This window comes from Lactuca saligna, chromosome 5 (genome assembly GCF_052625555.1).
Source record: "Lactuca saligna cultivar CGN05327 chromosome 5, ASM5262555v1, whole genome shotgun sequence".
In the NCBI taxonomy this organism is placed as follows: Eukaryota; Viridiplantae; Streptophyta; class Magnoliopsida; order Asterales; family Asteraceae; genus Lactuca; species Lactuca saligna.
In genome coordinates, this window is record NC_136421.1 from 183,129,807 (window position 1) to 183,148,496 (window position 18,690).

Sequence of the window (18,690 nt, forward strand, 5' to 3'; positions counted from 1 at the left end):
GGGTTTAATGGGAAAAGAAAACCTATGTAGCAGTTGAATGAATATAGAAAACATTGTGGAATAAGTTGATTGAATGAGAGATTTAATCCCATTCAACCGTGGTATGGTTTTTCTTATCTTTTTTTTTCTCAATTTATCATATAAACTTATTATTATATTTTTTTCTCATTTTATTGTAAAAACTTTTTTTTTGTTTTTCTTTCTCAATAGAAAGTAATATTTAATATTTTTTTTGAAATAAACAATATATATATATATATATATATATATATATATATATATATATATATATATATATATAATACTTTATTTTATTTTATATTCAATAATTTAATTTATTAAGTTACTTCATATTTTTTATTCTAAACAATAAAAAATATATATAAATCTTAAAAACATTTTAAAAAGATAACATCTTATTTATTATAATACAACATAGTGATATTACATATTAATAAAACGTTCCCAAATATGCTCCATTAAATCATGTCGAAGAGCATGATGTACGACATTATCGCGTAGTTCAGAGTTTCTTTGAATTTGATATTGAACCTCTTCGACAAGTCCTCGATTCACACGTATAAGAGGATCAACATCATCTGACCAATTACTAATTGCATTTCCTTCATTTTCTACGATCATATTATGTAATATAATGGATGTATACATTATATCCTTTATGTTTTTAAGTTGCCACGATCTTGCTGGACCTCGTACAATTGCCCAACGAGATTGAAGAACAACAAATGCTCTCTCCACATCCTTTCTTGCAGCCTCTTGCATTTCTTTAAACTTGATCCTTTTTGGGTCGGCCGGATGTAGAAAACTTTTAACCATTATAGTCCATTCAGGATATATACCATCTGCAAGATAATATCCTTTTGTGTATGTTCTTCCATTAACAGTAAAATTGCATTCAGGAGCATAACCTTGTAATACATCATTGAATAACGGTGACTGGTTAAGTACATTAATATCATTGTTAGACCCGGCAACCCCGAAATATGCATGCCATATCCAAAGGTCTTGTGATGCAACTGCTTCCAACATAATTGTTAGACAACCTTCTGTAAATCTAAACATGTGTAAATCTAAACATGTGTTCATATCAGATTATCAGAGACATCTATGGATACATCTATTATTTCATATCTTTGTTAAATCATCTTCTGATTGACTCACTAATTCTGTTTCAGAAGCTCATAATCAGTTTGAAACTAATGCCCAGTTCCATGTTCAGCATTTGCTTCGTAAGCTTGGAAGTGAATCATGTGTTGGACAACAAGTGATTCTTGCAGTTTCTCAAAGAATCTCTTTACTCTCAGAAAATTTGCTGTTTCTTGATCCATTTGATTCAGCTTTTTTTGAAATGCATACCAGTCTCTACATTTTGTAAGTTATTATTATTATTATTATTATTTATGTGAATGCATCATGAAATGCTTCTTGTTTCTCATGTTGTATAACTTAGCAAGAATATTATACTTTGTGGTTAACAGGATCCAGCTTATTGAATGTTTGGTATCAGATAACCTTATAAGTTGGTCAAAGACAGATGGATTTGCTTCAGGTATGCATGTATTTTCATCATGCTAATTACATTACATGTGGTTAATTGTAAGTATTATAATATCATATACTATAATATAGAGTTGTTAGAAGAGTGGGTGACTTCAATCCTCCATGCTCGGAAAGGGCTTCAGCTGTTGGAAAGCAGATGTGGGCTTTACATTTTATATATGGATCGAGTAATTGGGCTAATTGCCAAATTAGTGGCCCAGATTACATCTCTTCACAACCTCAACACCAACATTCTACAAACCTTGCTTTGCTGAATCTCTACATAACATATTAGTTTAATGGTAAATATATATATTTTTATAATAAATATTGACATATTAAGGAGTCATGGATCATGTTGAATGCTTGTGTGTATGTCTTCAAATTCATTATTGTTATGATATTAATAAAAATAAGATTTTGATAGCTTAAAAAATATTATATTGAAGTTATTGATAGTTAAATAATTTTAGTTTTGGGTTAATGTTAATCACAAAAATGATCGAACTAGGAAGGCCCATATAATAATTTGGCCACTTTTTTGACAAATAACAAAAATGAGGTCCTGTTTTGCAAAGAGGCCCTTTACAAAATGCTTAGTATTATTATGATTTATGAAACAACTTTTATGGATTCTTTTAGGTTTGGAAAAATTCAAAAGTTTTGGGAAATGTCTAAGAGTTCCACAACGTGGAATCATATATTTAAGATCGACATAGATGAATCGACGATAATAAAGCATGATATTCATAATTCCAGAAAAGAAAAAAAGTTAGAGCGAGAGAGAGAGTTATTTTGTTATTTAGTTTTTTAGTATCGAGTGTAACATTTTGACATAAAATACTATGTATTTAAAGTATATATAATGGATTCGTAAATAAACTGTGCCTTGCATGTACGGTTGTCAATGGCAAGACTATATGGTTTCTAATCTTGCTCCCACTGGGTTAGATAAAACTCAATTGCTTAATTGGATAATTTTAATTGGATTATTTAATTCAGACATTCGGATGTTTGGATTCGTTTTCACTGAAACCGAGTTATTATTTTGGATTTCAGATTGGTTTTGGGTTATAAAATAAGAACTGAATAGTAAAAAAGAAAAGAAAACGAGTAATAATTTATTATTTATTTATTTTTATATATCTATAGTTATATATTAAATTTCTAATTTATTTTTTTAGAAAAGTTCAAAACATTTCACCTAATAAATAAAATTAATATGCATTTTCTCTTAAAAGTTTTTTATCTATTAAATGTTAAATTATAATATATCTTCTTAGTTGTTGGTTATAAATTTTAATAACAACTAAATAATGCGTTTCTGCTTCTTCTATAAAAATTAGATAATATTATAATTATATATCGTTTTAAAATGTTTTAGTTTTTGAAAACTGAATTATAAAAACCGATCAAACTGAATTGTAATTGGATTGGATCAGATCGGAGTTGAATTTAGTTTGGATAATTTGAATCCATGTTTTGAAAACCGAAATCAATTTGAATTTCCTTAACTGGATCAGATCGAACCGATCCATCCAAACCAACATCTCTAGCCCCCCATACTTTAATTTGAAGTTGTATAATCATACAAACCAATGTTTTAAAAACCATTTTTTTAGTTGAACCGGTATGATGATTGGTTCCCGCTTCAACCGGTTCGACCGCCGGATGAACCAGTTTCTATATTTTTCATGTTTTTTTTCTATTTTCTTACACATACATACATATATAAATTATGAATTTGATTTTACAAGTTCAAACATTAAAAATATATATGAAAATAAGTTGTAGATAAATTTAAATACATTAAAATAACACATAACCATAAGTTTTAGTGTTTTATATCAATCCATATACGTCAAAAAAATAAATAAAGTATTATATTGAAACAAAATATAGTTTTAAATGAATACAAACATATCAAATTTTTTTATTAAATTTACCATATGTTTTTATTTAGAAAAAATTAAACAGATTTAAAAAAAATTACCAAAGTGTGTTATGTAAATTGTTATTTTTCATGTGGTTTTATTAGGTTTTATTAGATTTGAAACAAAAAAATAAAAAAACCTACTGGAGCAAAGAAGAAGAAATGTTGTTGGCAAAAGCTTGGCTACAAATTTCAGAAGATAGCATTACTGGAAGTCAACAACGTGATAAAGAGTTCTAGAGACGAATTACTACATACTATGAAAAAAGCAACACGTCGAACGTTGCAAGAACTCAAGCCAACCTCAAAACGCATTGGCATTACATGAACCCATTTGTAGTTGCATTTAATCAAATGTATATAGTGTTGAAAAGTCAACACCTCAGTGGATGGTCTGAGGATGATCTCAAACGTGCAACTTTTGAGCATTATGATGCTAGATATGGTGCCGATTTTAAGCACGAACATATTTGGAATATCGTTAAAAATGAACAGAAATGGAAAGGTTCAAGCACTGCATCTGGGGCATCTATGTCTTTATCAAATACATAATCTTTCATTAACCTGGATAATAATGAAGTTACAACTCGTCCAATTGGTAGGAATGCAACAAAAAAAGCAGCAAAAGGGAAAGCTACCAATTCCACTTTGTCATCTGGTAATAGGCTTGATGAAATACTTGAAAAACATATAGAAGAAAATAAAAAGACTTTTGAACGCTATCAAAACTCTTTGGATATGAAGAATGCATTGAAAGAAAGAAAGATGAAGATTAAAGAAGAAAAGTTAAAGAATGATGAAATTTCAATCATTTTCATGGATCCCACTACCATGTCGGAAGATGGACGTGAAATTTGGAGAAATCGTTGTGATGAGATTAAGATAAAATACAATATGAAGTAAAATTTGTATTTTAGATATCGTACTTTTTATTTAGTATATTATTTGTAACTTTTAATTTCTAAATTGTAATCTTTAATTAATATTTAGTAATTGTAACTTTGAATTTCTAATTAATGTAATATTCTAGTTTTATTTATTATTATTATTTATAAAAAAATTAAAATGATGATGTGGAAATCCATTGAACTCTTAAGAGTTTAATGGAGTGTAGAGTTTAATAGGTTAAATGGTATAGTTAGTGGAATGCTGATGTGACAATCCATTGAACTCTTAAGAGTTCAATGCATTGGAGATGGCCTAAGGAAGATATTTTCAAGATGATTGAAAGAAAAGGTGATTTAAATAATGTTAAATGAATTTAATGTCCATTAATTTGTGTGAAATTAAAAGTCAGGAAGAGAAGGTGGGTTTGTGTACATGATGATGTAAGTGTTTTGGGGATTCAGGAAACTAAGATGACACAACTTGATTAATTTTTTTGTTGGATCTTTGGTGGGGTAATTATCAATTCAACATAGCGAGTTGAAGTGCTCCGGCGAAAGATCGGGGAGGGGGGGGGGTGTTATTGACTGGGGAAGATCAGGGGGTTATTGATTGTTTGGGATCTGACGTTTTTTTTTCAAAATCTTGACTTATGTCCCGAGATAATCTACTTGTTATGGAGAGAGACTTGGTTACATATGAGCAAATGAACCGACCCGATTGGAACCGACCCGAACTGGACCCGACCCGAGAACCGAAGTCGGCCGAAATTAAGAACCGAACCGGACCGCCGATTCTACTGGTTCCTACCGGTTCTTGCAGTGTCTTCAATGTTAGAACCGGTCATCGAGAAATAGCAACACACGATTCTAGTTTTTGCCGGTTTTATCGGGTCAGGTTCTACCGATTCCAGTTCTTACCGGTTCCTGGTTCCAAAAATCTACAAGAATATCTTCCCGATCCCGACCCGAACGGTTCCATCGGGTTCTGGTTCCGACTAGTTTTCCGGTCCAAAAGTTCATCCCTAGACTTGGTGGTTAATCGAGTGAGTATCTTTTTGATAAATGTTTGATAGATAAAAATTTTTTTTCTCAAAAAGATAGACAAAAAAAGAAAGATTTGCGGATGTTTTTTGTTAAATTTATACGTCAACATAACGATGAGTTTATCAATTTTGGTGATTTTAATATGGGTCGGGAGCGGAGGAAAGAATTGGTTCGGTTTTTGTCCTTTATCCGCAAATGATTTTAATAACTTTAATATTGATATAGATCTTATCGACATGCAATCTGGAACGCTCCCGAGCCTTCGACATGATTGGACTGCCTCGTAGGGCTTACAGCCTATCCGGACCGCTTGTTGGGCATTCGGCATGACTGGACCGCCTCGTATGCCTTAAGTCTATCCGGATAGCCCTGGGTCTGTTGGCCTACAACACAAAGCAGGATTGTCTCAACCCAACCACATACACACATGTCGACATATACATAACTCATAACTACATAATCAATTAACAGGAAAGCATAAATCATATAGATCAATAAGCATAACATCATCCTATCTACCAGGATACAGATCCAACAGATCATGACAACATATCAATAATCTATCTATTAGGATAACTATCCAAGAAGGGCTTGTATTGGTGCCTTTGACCCATAGGTATAATGAGGAAAACTCACCTCACACTGACTTATCAAATAGAACCTCCGACTGCTAGCTCACGAAAACCTCGAACTATCATAATAAATAAACCTCCAATTAATAATCGGATTATCACCTCAAATATCTTAACTCATAATTGTCCATTAACTCTTCCTTATCTGGGCCAAAGCCTAAGTCCAACCTTGATCCAAAAAGGACCAAATATACAAGGCCTATAATTGGCCTAATTTTCTAAATTGGGCCCAACTCCCTAATAGACATCATCCTAAGGTCCAATTCTCCTAACTGGCCCAGAATACACCTACTCAGAAATTCCGTTAAAAGCCTAAGACAAACTGGCCCATAGATGGCCCAAATTCGAAGCGCAACTCGAAAAGCCCAACAGAAGGCGTACGCCGGGCGTACCCCAAAGTTACGATGGGCGTACACGAGCCTCACATTGACTGGAAACGGGGGCATTGACCGCATATGTGGGGCGTACTCCCTTCTAAGAGGGGCGTACCCTCGTAGAGTTCAAATTTCAATAAGAGCTTAATGCCTTAAGCACTTAAGCCCAAACTTCATATCCATGGTTTAAATGTACCTTAGAGTCATAAAGTTTCCAACTTTATGACTTTAGACGTCCAAAAGTTCTTACAAGATCTTATCCAATTAAGGCCTTTCTACCAAATGAATGGGACACTTCTAGCCATTGAGACCTCATTTTTATTATTAAGGACCCCTCTAAGGGTCTGAAAGGACAACTCAAATCATCCATAACATGCCATGTTCAAAATGGAGCATTTGGGACCAGGAACGAAGCAATAAAGAACCCAATAAGAGATCTAGCAAAACAACCATAAAGGTTTGAGCTTTATACCTTTGGATGATGAAGAAGGAAGCCAAAACTCCAAATCCAAGCCTTACTTCACGTTCCCAAGCTTCGTGATGCACTTCCTTTGACTCTAACAGACCAAAGACACACTTTAAGGCTCCCGTTCACACTCAAGGGGGCTAGGGTTTTGCAAGAACAACTGAGGGACTTGCATGCTGAAAGGATAAGGGCACCTGGTGCATAATGATGGTTAAATACTCCTCAAACCCTAAAATTTAGGGTTTCACTCGGACACTAATACACTCAGCGTACATATGTTTACACCCAGTGTACTAGGGCGTGCCCTAGTATGCTTAGCGTACCCACATGTATGCGCAACGTACATCTCCTACCCTATAAATTACCAAAATGCCACTAGGGTTCCTTAGGTCTAACTCCAATCAACTCCAAGGGCCAAAATGTCACAAATGAAATATCAAGGAAAGGATTCGAAAATACCTGCAAATCTGAGATGTTACAACTCTCCCCCAGTCGAACTAGACTTCGTCCTCAAAGTCTGCTGCAACAAACAAATCCGGATAATGCTCTCGCATCTTAGCCTCTGGCTCCCAGGTCCACTCGGATCCCCTTCAATGCTGGCACTATACCTTTACTAAAGGTACCTCCTTGCTATGCAAAACCTTCACCTTCATTTCTAGAATAGTTACCGGCCTCTCGAGATAGTTCCGATGCTCATCAACCTGAATATCATCCAATGATACCAAGACACCTCATCCAAAATGCATTTCCGCAACTGCGATACGTGGAAAGTGCTATGAATCTGACTGAGCTCCTCTGGAAGATCCAATGTATATGTAACCTTGCCAACCTTGGAAATAATCCGGAATGGTCTGATATATCGAGGGACCAACTTCCTATTCTTACTGAAGCGGATTACACCCTTCCAGGGTGAGACCTTCAGCAACACCATGTCACCGACCTGAAACTCCAACTCAGATCGGTGCCGGTCGGCATAACTCTTCTGCCGACTCTAAGTAGTTTGCAAATGCTGCCTGATCTACTGAATCATCTCTGTAGTCTGCAGAACCACCTCGGTCCGACCCATGACCCTGTGGCTAAACAGACTGGGGTACGCCATCTCCGCCCATACAGAAGCTCAAAAGGTGGCACCAATACTGGAGTGGAAACTGCTCTTGTAGGAGAACTCTACAAGAGGTAGGTAGGAGTCCCAACTCTCACTAAAATCAATAACACATGCACGCAACATATCCTCGAGAGTATGAATGGTCCACTTACTCTGGCCTTCGATTTGCGGATGATAAGCTGTATTGAAATGCAGCCTCGTGCCCAGTTCCTTATGAAACTTCTGCCAGAAACTGGAGGTGAACCGAACATCACGCTCTAAAACAATAGAGACCGGAATCCCATGGCGAGCAACGATCTCTTGGATATACACATCGGTCAACTTCTCGGCCGACGAACTCTGCCGAATTGCAAAAAATGGGGACTCTCGGTCAATAGATCCATGGTGACCCAAATCTCATCAAACCCCTTTGTCGTCTTCGGCATCTTGGTGATAAAATCCATCGAAATCTGCTCCTATTTCCACATAGGAACCTCCAGAGGCTATAGCTTTCCATGTGGCCTCTGATGCTCGGCCTTGACCATCCTACAGGTCAAGCACCTCTCAACATTCCAAGCGATCTCTCTCTTCATGCACGTCTACCAATAACTCAATCTCAGATCCCGATACATCTTGGTGGCCCCCGAATAGATAGAGAAGTGAGACTTATGAGCTTCCTCTAACACAATCTGTCTGACCCCATTAGACACATGAACCCACACCCGACCACAACGGGTCAACAATCCATGACTATGCGTCACAAATCTGGTGATCTCACCCCTGATCCTCTCAATCTTCCAATTCTTGTCTCAAACACCCTCAGTCTGAGACTCCCTAATCAAACCCATAAGTGGAGAATCCATGGATATCCTCATACATGCCACGTCAACAGAAGGTCCAACCGACTTACGGCTCAGGGCATCTACCACCACGTTCGCTTTACTTGGATGGTAAAGGATCTCGCACTCATACTTCTTGACTATGTACAGCCACCTGTGTTATCTCATGTTCAGGTTCGACTGATCCATAATATGCCTCAAACTCTTGTGATCCATGTAGATAGTATAACGGACCCCATAAAGGTAATGCCTTAAAATCTTGAGAGCGAAAACCACCGCTCCCAACTCAAGATCATGCGTGGGATATCTCGTCTCATGCAGATTCAGCTGCCGCGAATCATAAGCTAACACTCATCCCCTCTGCATGAGGACTACTCCCAAATTGGTGATGGATGCATCACATAAAACCGCAAAATCCTCAATTCCATCCAGGAGGGTCAAGACTGGGGCATCACAAAGTCTCTACCGAATGGTCTTAAATGCTGACTGCTGCTCAGGGCCCCACCGGAAATCCACCCCCTTCCTTGTCAGACGCGTGAGGGGTATTGCAATCTTGGAGAAATCCTGAATAAATCTCCGGTAGTACCCTGAAAAACACAGAAAACTCCTGATATCACAGGGAGACTTCGGGACCTCCCACTGCATCACTGCCTCGATTTGGGCCAGATCGACCAAAATCTCATCTTGGATAATGAGGTGTCTAAGGAACTGAACCTCTCGCAACCAAAACTGTCACTTCGAGAACTTAGCATAAAGTTGTTCTTGCCTCAAAACCCCAGAAGCTCGCGAAGATGCTCCTTATGCTGCTTTCTGGTATTGGAATACACCAAGATATCATCAATAAACACAATAACCGAGCAATCGAGCATCGACCTACATACCCGATTCATCAAATCCATAAATACTGCCAACACATTGGTGAGCCCAAATGGCATCACCACGAACTCCTAATTTCCATAACGAGTCTGGAATGTGGTCTTCTTCACGTCCTCTTCCCTCACCCTGACCTGATAGTATCCATACCTCAGATCTATCTTGGAGAACCAAACCATGTACCCAACCTGGTGCCCTATCTATAGATAACCAGTTCTCCCCCACTCAAGGTTTGAACTACCACATACGAGCCCTCGTAGTTGATCATGGCACCAAAAACGGCTCAACCAATGCATACCCACGAGCAAACAAACACCCCCCATAGGAGCCAGAATCAAATCGATCAGAAAGGACACCCCGAAAATCTCTAGAACACATACCTGATAAACCGAAGAAGTAGAAACCCCATGTTTGTTGGCGATAGAAACTCGCAACGGACACTCCAAATTTCCCATGGGCGAAACAAACTCCCTACTAAAGGACCTAGAAATAAAAGACCGACTCACACCCGAGTCAAACAACATTAAAGTAGGCATTAAGTTCACAAGGAAAGTACCTATAGAGGTACAAACATGTGAGCATAAAACAAACATAATCAATAAGATAAGGGATAGAAACATACCAGTCACAACATCTGGTGCTGTCATGGTCTCCTTGGTCGTGAGCTGGAAAGCGTGACCTCGAACCCTCGGGGGCTCCACGCTGCCCTGACTCCCATCAGTGATCCTCAATGTAGCTGGTATGGGAGCCTGTGTCGGCTTGGTAGCGAGCAACGAACAGTTGACCTTCACATGGCCAACTTGATCACAATGATAGCAGATCGTTATACTCGAAACCGGGGTAGACAAGCGGCTGTCCCTCACATAATGCCCCACATTTCTAAATTTGTGATACCCACTATTAGATTGACATGCTTCAACATGAATCTTCCCGCACTTTCCACAAGTGCGGCCACGCTGACCTCCAAACCTAGAATTGGCAGCCTTGAACTGTTTCGGCATCGGCTGCGATTGTGACGGGCCTGCCTCTTCTCTCTCAACTGGAACTCTATCTCAAGCTCACGCCGCCTGGCGGCCTCCCTTAACACCAGCAAGGTATCACACCACTGAGTAGAAACAAACTGCCTGATGTCCGTCTTAAGCATGCTCATATAATGGGTCATCTGAGCCTACTCTGAAGCAAACTCAGGGAAAAATTCCTAAGCCAACCTCTCTCGCTTGACCCGAGGAATGTAGCGAGTAAGAAACATCTCTCTGAACTGATCCCAAGATACCACAACCCTCTGCTCATTAGAGTATGATCCCGTAACAAGTCTCCACCAATCCTTCGCTTCAGACCTCAGAAGGTTCAGAGCGCACCTGACCTTCTAGTCAACAAGGCATGAACAAGTGAAGAAGCATCCTTCCACATAAAATAGCCACAATCAGGTCTTGAACTCCATCGAAAGTCGGGGGCTTCGTATTATCGAAGTCCTGATGCTGAAAGCCTCGCCCTGTCCCAACACGTGTAGCCTCCACGTCCGCGGAGGCTGCAACAGCAATCGTCTCAGCAATGGCTGCATAACGATCATCAAAGAACTCCATCATCGTGGTCTTGATAGACCCGAACATCTCTGCAATCTAGCTCCAGCCAATAGCAACCACCTCCTCATGGAGGATCCTTTTGATCCTGGCCTCCAACTCATCCGATCCCATCAAGCTGTTAGTCCCTGATCCCGACCCAGATCCAATCTCAAGTCGCCTTGTAGTCACCATACTGAAAATACACTAGGAAGATATCAGATAATCCACATAAATAATGGTGAACCAACTTCCGATGAAACCGTAGGGGTTGTAACTTCCTTACTATGCATACGGGTCCTGTGCTTTCAACAATACATGCCCACACTACCTTTTACACCTACCCGTGTTTTTCTGAAGGATCATCACAACACCCTAACAATTCTTATAAGCACAAACGAACGTGCAATCCTCACTCCTAAAGGAAAAGCTAAACATCTCACTACTGGCCGACTGACCCTTCACGATACATCCATGAAACTTCCACCAACCCAGCAAGACTCGTGTATGCTAGCCATACATAAAACTGGACCCTATAGACATTCGAATATATGATCCTACTCTAAGCCCTTCATCAAACAAGAACATGAAATAAGGCCAAACCAAACATTCTCAAACTATAAGATCTTAGTTATATATAACCATGATGCGTACACTAAGCAACTGTAGTAATGATGCCAATTTCATAAAAGAAAAGGCCCTAGGCTATTAGGCATCATATAATCAGGGAATTGTATCATGTAATTCATGAAGATCCCTAGCTTATCACTAGTATGCTATTATATTATATCACAATATCAAATAATAACATGGCATTTTGGGGTCAACTTACTAGCTCCGGCTGATCGTACACTTTGCATCCTCCTTTAGTATTTTGAAACCCGTTTGAAAACCATTTTGAAAATCTTTTCCTTAGTTTGAGACTTGATTCACACGAGTGTTCCTCCAATTTACTCAAACCAAGGCTCTGATACCAAATTGTAACACTCATAAAAATTTTCGAAATTTTAAACTTTTTAAATAATACAAACCCATCCTTCATTACAATTTATTTTCAAAATATGTTTCACATCATAGTTTTCCCAGAAATCATAACAAAAAACATAAGGAGGTGCACGATAAAGTTTCGCCTTTCCGCGATCATCTGAAGTACCTGAAATATAAACAAAGCTGTAAGCCCAAAGCTTAGTGAGTATTCCCCAAAATACCACCACATAAACATAACCAACAGCAACATGCATGTATGAGCCTTCAACATGAGCGGACCGCCTCGCAGGGCCTTCAACCTATCTGGAACGCTCCCGAGTCTTCGGAATGATTGGACCACCTCGTAGGGCTTACAACCTATCCAGACCTCTCATCGAGCCTTAGGCCTAACTGGACCACCTCACAGGCCTTCAGTCTATCCAGACCGCCCTGGGTCTGTTGTCCTATAGCACAAAGTAGGACCGCCTCAACCCAACCACATGCACACATGTCGACATATACATAACTCATAACTACATAGTCAATTAATTGGCAAGCACAGATCCTACAGATCAATAAGCATAACGTCATCCTATCTACCAGAATACAAATCCAACATATCATAACAACATAACAACATTCTATCTACCAGGATAAGCATCTAAGAAGCGCCGGAATTAGTGCCTTCGACCCATAGTTACAGTGAGGAAAACTCACTTCACACTGACTTATCAAACAGAACCACCGACTGCTAGCTCACGAAAACCTTGAACTATCATAATAAATAAACCTCCAATTAATAATCGAATTATCACCTCAAATCTCTTAACTAATAATTGTCCATTAACTCTTCCTTAACCGGGAAAAGCCCAACTCCAACCTTGATCCAAAAAGGTCCAAATATACAAGGCTCATAATTTGCCCAATTTTCCAAATTGGCCCTAATTCCCTAATAGACCTCATCCTAAGGTCCAATTCCCCTAATTGGCCTGAAATACACCTACTCAGAAAGTCCTTTAAGGGCTTAAGCCAAACTGGCCCATAGATGACCCAAATCCAAAGACCAACTCGCAAAAGCCCAACAGAAGGTGTACACTGGGCGTACCCCAAAGTTACGCAGGGGGTACATGACCCTCGCATTGACTGGAAATGGGGGCATTAGCCGCGTAGATGGGGCGTACTCCCTTCTACGCGAGACATACCCTTGTAGAGTTCAAACATCAATAAGTGCTTAATGTCTTAAGCACTTAAGCCCAAACTTCAGATCCATGGTCCAAATGCACCTTATAGTAATAAAGTTTCCAACTTTATGACTTTAGATGTCAAAAAGTTCTTAATACAAGATCTTAGTCCATTAAGACCTTTCTACCAAATACATGGGACACTTCTAGCCATGGGACCTCATTTTTATGATTAAGGACCCCTCTAAGGGTCTGAAAGGACAACTCAAATCATCCAGAACATGCCATGTTCAAAATGGCGCATTTGGGACCAAGAAAGAAGCAATAAAGAACCCAACACGAGATCTAGAAAAACAACCATAAAGGTTTGAACTTTATACCTTTAGATGATGAAGAAGGAAGCCAAAACTCTAGATCCAAGCCTTCCTTCACGTTCCCAAACTTCTTGATGCTCTTCCTTTGACTCTAACACATCACAGACACACTTTAAGGCTCTCACTCTCACTCAAGGGGCTACGGTTTTTCAAGAACAACTGAGGGACTTGGAGGCTGAAAGGTTAAGGGCAATTGGTCCATAATGATTGTTAAATACTCCTTAAAACCTAAAATTTAGGGTTTCACTCGGACACTAGTACGCTCGGCGTACATATGTGTATGCTCGACGTACTAGGGCGCACCTTAGTACGCTTAGTGTACCTACATGTATGCGCAACGTACATCTCCTGCCCTCTAAATTACCAAAATTCCACTAGGGCTCCTTAGGGTAATTCCAAACAACTCCAGGGACCAAAATGTCACAAATGAAATATCAAGGAAAGGATTTGAAAATACCTGCAGATCCGAGATGTTGCATATATACCAATAGAACATATAAAATATAATAGAATCGAAGCAAAATATCTCAAAATTTGATTGAGTATTATTGTGATGCATGATTCAAAGTCGAAATATAAAAGAAAATCATGAATTGCTATTAAAATTTAACAGTTGAATGCCTCAAAGAACAAGAATCACAATAATTGGCCAGTTTTGAAAACAAATAAGATAGAATAAATTTGATATTTGTTTGGTCGATTGATGAGGTACGAAAATGAAATTGAGATACATATATTTTGATTTTGAACCAAAAATCAAAGTGATGAACAATAAGAGATTGTAATTTTGGCTAAATATGAGAAGTAATGGTGAAAATTAGATTGGGCTCGAATAAAAAGAAATGAATCTAAAATGAATCTAGGCTAAGTGTTTATGGATCAATTAATTCCAATAATATAAATTGGACTAAATAAAAAGATAATTGGATCAACAAATTTGTAGATCCAATGGAGAGACTCACTAAAGTATTCAGATCTTTTGGTCGATTCCACACAAAAGTTGCCATCTAGGATCGTTGATCTTGAAAAAGTTGTTAAACCTTCAAGATTAAGCTTTGATACCATATGTAGGATCCCATGGAAGATTAAAATACGGATTAAGAATCAATGCATAATCGATAAGACCCGATCAAAAGTTTAAGCACAAGTTTGTATAGATATGGGAGATGTACAAAAATGTAAAAGCATGTGCTTGCTTACTACACCACACACACACATACACACACACACACACACACTCTAGAACTACACTTGAAATCTGTACAATAGGAGCTCTCTCAAACCTATACAATGGGCATGTTCAGCAAAAATAGTTGGTTACATGTAGCTTGTAGAGAGAGTGAATATGAAGAAAGTGGCACTTATCAGATCTGGTCATCCGGGTCTGATGATGAGGAGATGAGGCATCCGACTCATGGTGCCATGTTTGCAAGCTTTGAGGAGGAAGAAGAGGAGGAGATATCTGGACGTTGATTTGTTACGAAGTCAAGTGACAAATCTCCTATGAAAACCAAGGTACGTTATATACTCGAATCTTTTAATATTCCTTTACATGCATATGATTCTAAAATAATTGCTTTTGATGATACTGTTGCTTACTTTGATGCTATTGTTGTGTCTGCTAGTAACGAGGCAAAGAAACTTAATAATCAATTGCTTGAGACACGAAAGTTGCTAGACACGAAACGTAACAGGGTAGAGTATCTAGAGTTACAGTTACAAAATGTCAATAATGATAGAGAGAATCTAGACAAAGATGTAAGATGTTGTTGGCACAACGTAACATATATTGTAACTCTACCAAACGTTTGTATGCTAAATTTATTGCTTTACATCATTGTTCTGACATTAGCAAAGAACAACATTGTAAATTGTTACCTTTTCTTGCATTCGAAGGAGAAAAAGTTGATGTAATGTCATATGATTGTGAAAACACAATAACTAATTTTAAAAAAGTACCAGATGATAGGTTTGCATATGGCTTTGTTAAGATAGATGAGTTTTTAAATGCTGATGAATTGTTTAATATTGTTAATGAAAGTTTGACAAAAGATGAACAAGTGAAAATTTTGAAACGAACTGAACATTCAAAACTTGATTCACAACTTAATTTTGCTGATGTTGATGAGAATTTGGATATTCTTAGCAAAACCAGTGAAATTGAAGAAGAAGAAAGTATGGATTGTTCTCAATTATCTATCGATCATATCACATCTAAGGTCAAAGGTAAAGAAATTGTTAATGATTCGATGGTTGAGGATGACATTGGAAAACCCTCTACTTCAATTTTTTTGACTTTGATGATGTGGAAGTCCGAGACAGACTGACAGATAGTAGTGATGATGAGGAGGATGAAGATAAAGTTTCGAATATTTGTAAGGCAGAAAAGAAAGTTTTAACTGAAACTTTAATTCCAAGAGTTGTTGTTGAACAAGTGTATGGTGACACTGAAATGTTTGACAAAGTGATGATTGACAAAGGAGCACATTTTCTGGAAACTAACACAGTTGTGTTTCCAAATTTTACATGTACTGATAATGTTGTGTTTCCAAATCAAGTCTTCGTCACCTCTATAAATACAGAGAATATAAAGCCATAATTCAACAAATTGGTCGAAGAGGACAATAAGCGTTCAACAGATGAATGATTTTTTGCGAATCAAAACATAGTTGAAAACAACCTCACTAAAAATTCGTATGTTTTTCAACAACAAAAACCAAAACAAAAATGGGTTGTTAAATCCGAAAAGGAAAAAGAAGTTGTTACAAAAGAAGTTGCTAATTCAACTACAATTGTGAAACTTAATTCAAATGAATTCAAAGTGCTTGTTGATAAGTTTTCAAAAGATCATAAAGTTTCAAAAAGAAAGGCACGAAAGGTAATTTTTTGGCAAGTAGTGTCTAAGGAAAATCTTTCTTTAACTAAATCCAAAGTTTTATCTGAGAAAAACAGTGTTTCAAAATCCAACTTAACATATATTTCAAAATCAAAGAGTTTTCAAAAGCCATTGGTCACAGATAAACCACGAAACACATCTTTTCATCAACCAATGAATGTAACAGACACCTTTCAAATTAATAAAAAGGTTTCACATGTTCGAAAATTTTATCACATTCGAAAGTATGAGACATCACAAAAGCATGTGAATGATCGAACACTTATCAATGTTCGAAAATCAACGAATAGTCAACCAATTTCACATGAGACCTTCAAATCATTAGTAAAATTTACACCACAAAAGCCAAATTTTCCAAATCTTCCAATCACAAAACCAACAAAGGTTTCATGTACATAAGGAAAATCAGAAGTTCATTCCGTTTATCATTGGCTTGAGGGACAAGGAAAACGTTTCAGTCTGGAAAGTAGTCTCAAGGTCAGATTAAAACAGCCTACGAAAAGTATTTGAATGAGTCAACAACAGGAAGTTTATCTTCTCAAGATTCGAATACTCCAATTCAGAGATGGAAACCAATCAACAAATTAACAAAAATTGAGAAGCCTGAGGTGCAATCTAGTGAAAATCCAAAACTATCGAAAAGTTACATTTCAATATCTTTAGATAATGATGTAGATTTAATTGATAGAATCAAGACACAAGTTCGAACTTGGGCTTTCGGTTCTAAAATTCATTCTTTGTTTCAAGCTAATAACCAAGGACCCAAAAAGCCTTGGGTACCTAAATTTTTTCAATAATTGTAGGTACTATGTGATGAACAATACAATAATAAATGGTACATTGATAGTGGTTTCTCTCGTCACATGAGTGGGAAGAAGGAGAACTTAAGAGATTTTTGAAGCTTGAAGAATGTTGGAGTAGTTAAATTTGGAAACAATCAAAAGTGTCAACTCAAAGGATATGGGAAAATAACGAATGGTCAATTCACAGTGAATCGGGTTGCTTATGTCGAAGGTCTTCAACACAAATTGATAAGTGTATCACAACTTGTGGTAGGCACTGGAAATCAAGTACTTTTTAATGAAGAAGGTAGCATTATTTCGAATGTCAACACAACAGAAGTTTTGCTCAAATCTAAAAGGAAAGGTGACATGTTTACATTGGACATCAATCCAATTGTGGGTAAACCTGCTGTATGTCTACTTTTGAAAGCGACATTAGACCTTAGTTGGCTTTGGCATCGAAGACTTTCACATCTCAACTTTCGAAATATCAACAAACTTGTTGTGCAAGATTTGGTACGAGGATTACCTGTACTTAAATTTGATAATGATTCTTTATGTGTAGCTTGTAAAGTTGGAAAACAACATAAACAAGGTCATCCAATCACGATTGATTCGAAGATTGTCGAGCCACTGGAGCTTTTACACATTGATTTGTGTGGACCATCGACATTATCAACACTCAACAAGAAACGATACATTTTAGTAATTGTTGATAATTTTTCAAGATTCACATGGGTTAATTTTCTTAGGCTTAAATCTGAAGTTGCACAAATCATGATTGACTTTATTAAGAAGATGGAAACGACATTGAAGAAGATGGTTCGAAAGATAAAGAGTGATCATGGAACTGAATTTAAGAACAATGTTCTTGATTTGTTTTTGGTGGATAAAGGAATTTCACATAATTTTTCATCTCCATATACACCACAACAAAATGGTGTTGTTGAACGAAGAAATAGATCTCTATGTGAAGCAGCAACAACTATGCTGGCATATCTGAATCTTCCACAATACCTTTGGGCTGAAGTTGTCTCCACTGCATGTTTTACTCAAAACAAATCTTTCATCCATCGTCGTTTTAATATGACTCCATATGAAATAATCAATAATCGAAAACCTAATGTGAAATTTTTCCATGTTTTCAGATGCAGATGCTTTATTATGAATCTTAAGGACAACCTATCGAAGTTTCAACCAAAAGCTGATGAAGGAATTTTCCTTGGATATTCGCATAATT

The 18,690-nt window shown here is 37.3% G+C and overlaps 3 protein-coding genes across 3 annotated transcripts; 2 read left to right on the forward strand and 1 right to left on the reverse strand.

The window, feature by feature from the left end:
* Positions 1-444: 444 nt before the first annotated feature.
* LOC145046019 (uncharacterized) lies at positions 445-1,050 on the reverse strand. Its single transcript, XM_078994297.1, has one exon. The coding sequence runs from the start codon at positions 1,048-1,050 to the stop codon at positions 445-447; it is 606 nt and encodes a 201-aa protein (XP_078850423.1).
* Positions 1,051-1,081: 31 nt separating this feature from the next.
* LOC145046020 (protein MULTIPOLAR SPINDLE 1-like) lies at positions 1,082-1,917 on the forward strand. The gene is made up of 4 exons (XM_078994298.1): positions 1,082-1,085; positions 1,200-1,392; positions 1,500-1,570; positions 1,651-1,917. Exons 1-4 carry the CDS (start codon positions 1,082-1,084, stop codon positions 1,833-1,835), a joined length of 453 nt encoding a protein of 150 aa, XP_078850424.1. The 3' UTR covers positions 1,836-1,917.
* A 1,900-nt stretch (positions 1,918-3,817) lies between these two features.
* On the forward strand, positions 3,818-4,396 carry LOC145046021 (uncharacterized). The gene is made up of 2 exons (XM_078994299.1): positions 3,818-3,998; positions 4,074-4,396. The coding sequence occupies exons 1-2, from the start codon at positions 3,818-3,820 to the stop codon at positions 4,394-4,396; spliced, it is 504 nt and encodes a 167-aa protein (XP_078850425.1).
* Positions 4,397-18,690: the final 14,294 nt, after the last annotated feature.

Bases quoted from the DNA above. Each gene is read 5' to 3' on its own strand.
- LOC145046021 (XM_078994299.1), top strand. From the start codon at position 3,818: ATGAACCCATTTGTAGTTGCATTTAATCAAATGTATATAGTGTTGAAA. The intron at 3,999-4,073 runs GTTCAAGCACTG...ATAATAATGAAG, and splicing joins AAATGAACAGAAATGGAAAG to TTACAACTCGTCCAATTGGT.
- LOC145046019 (XM_078994297.1), bottom strand. From the start codon at position 1,050: ATGTTGGAAGCAGTTGCATCACAAGACCTTTGGATATGGCATGCATAT.
- LOC145046020 (XM_078994298.1), top strand. The intron at 1,393-1,499 runs GTAAGTTATTAT...TGTGGTTAACAG, and splicing joins CATACCAGTCTCTACATTTT to GATCCAGCTTATTGAATGTT. The intron at 1,571-1,650 runs GTATGCATGTAT...ACTATAATATAG, and splicing joins GACAGATGGATTTGCTTCAG to AGTTGTTAGAAGAGTGGGTG.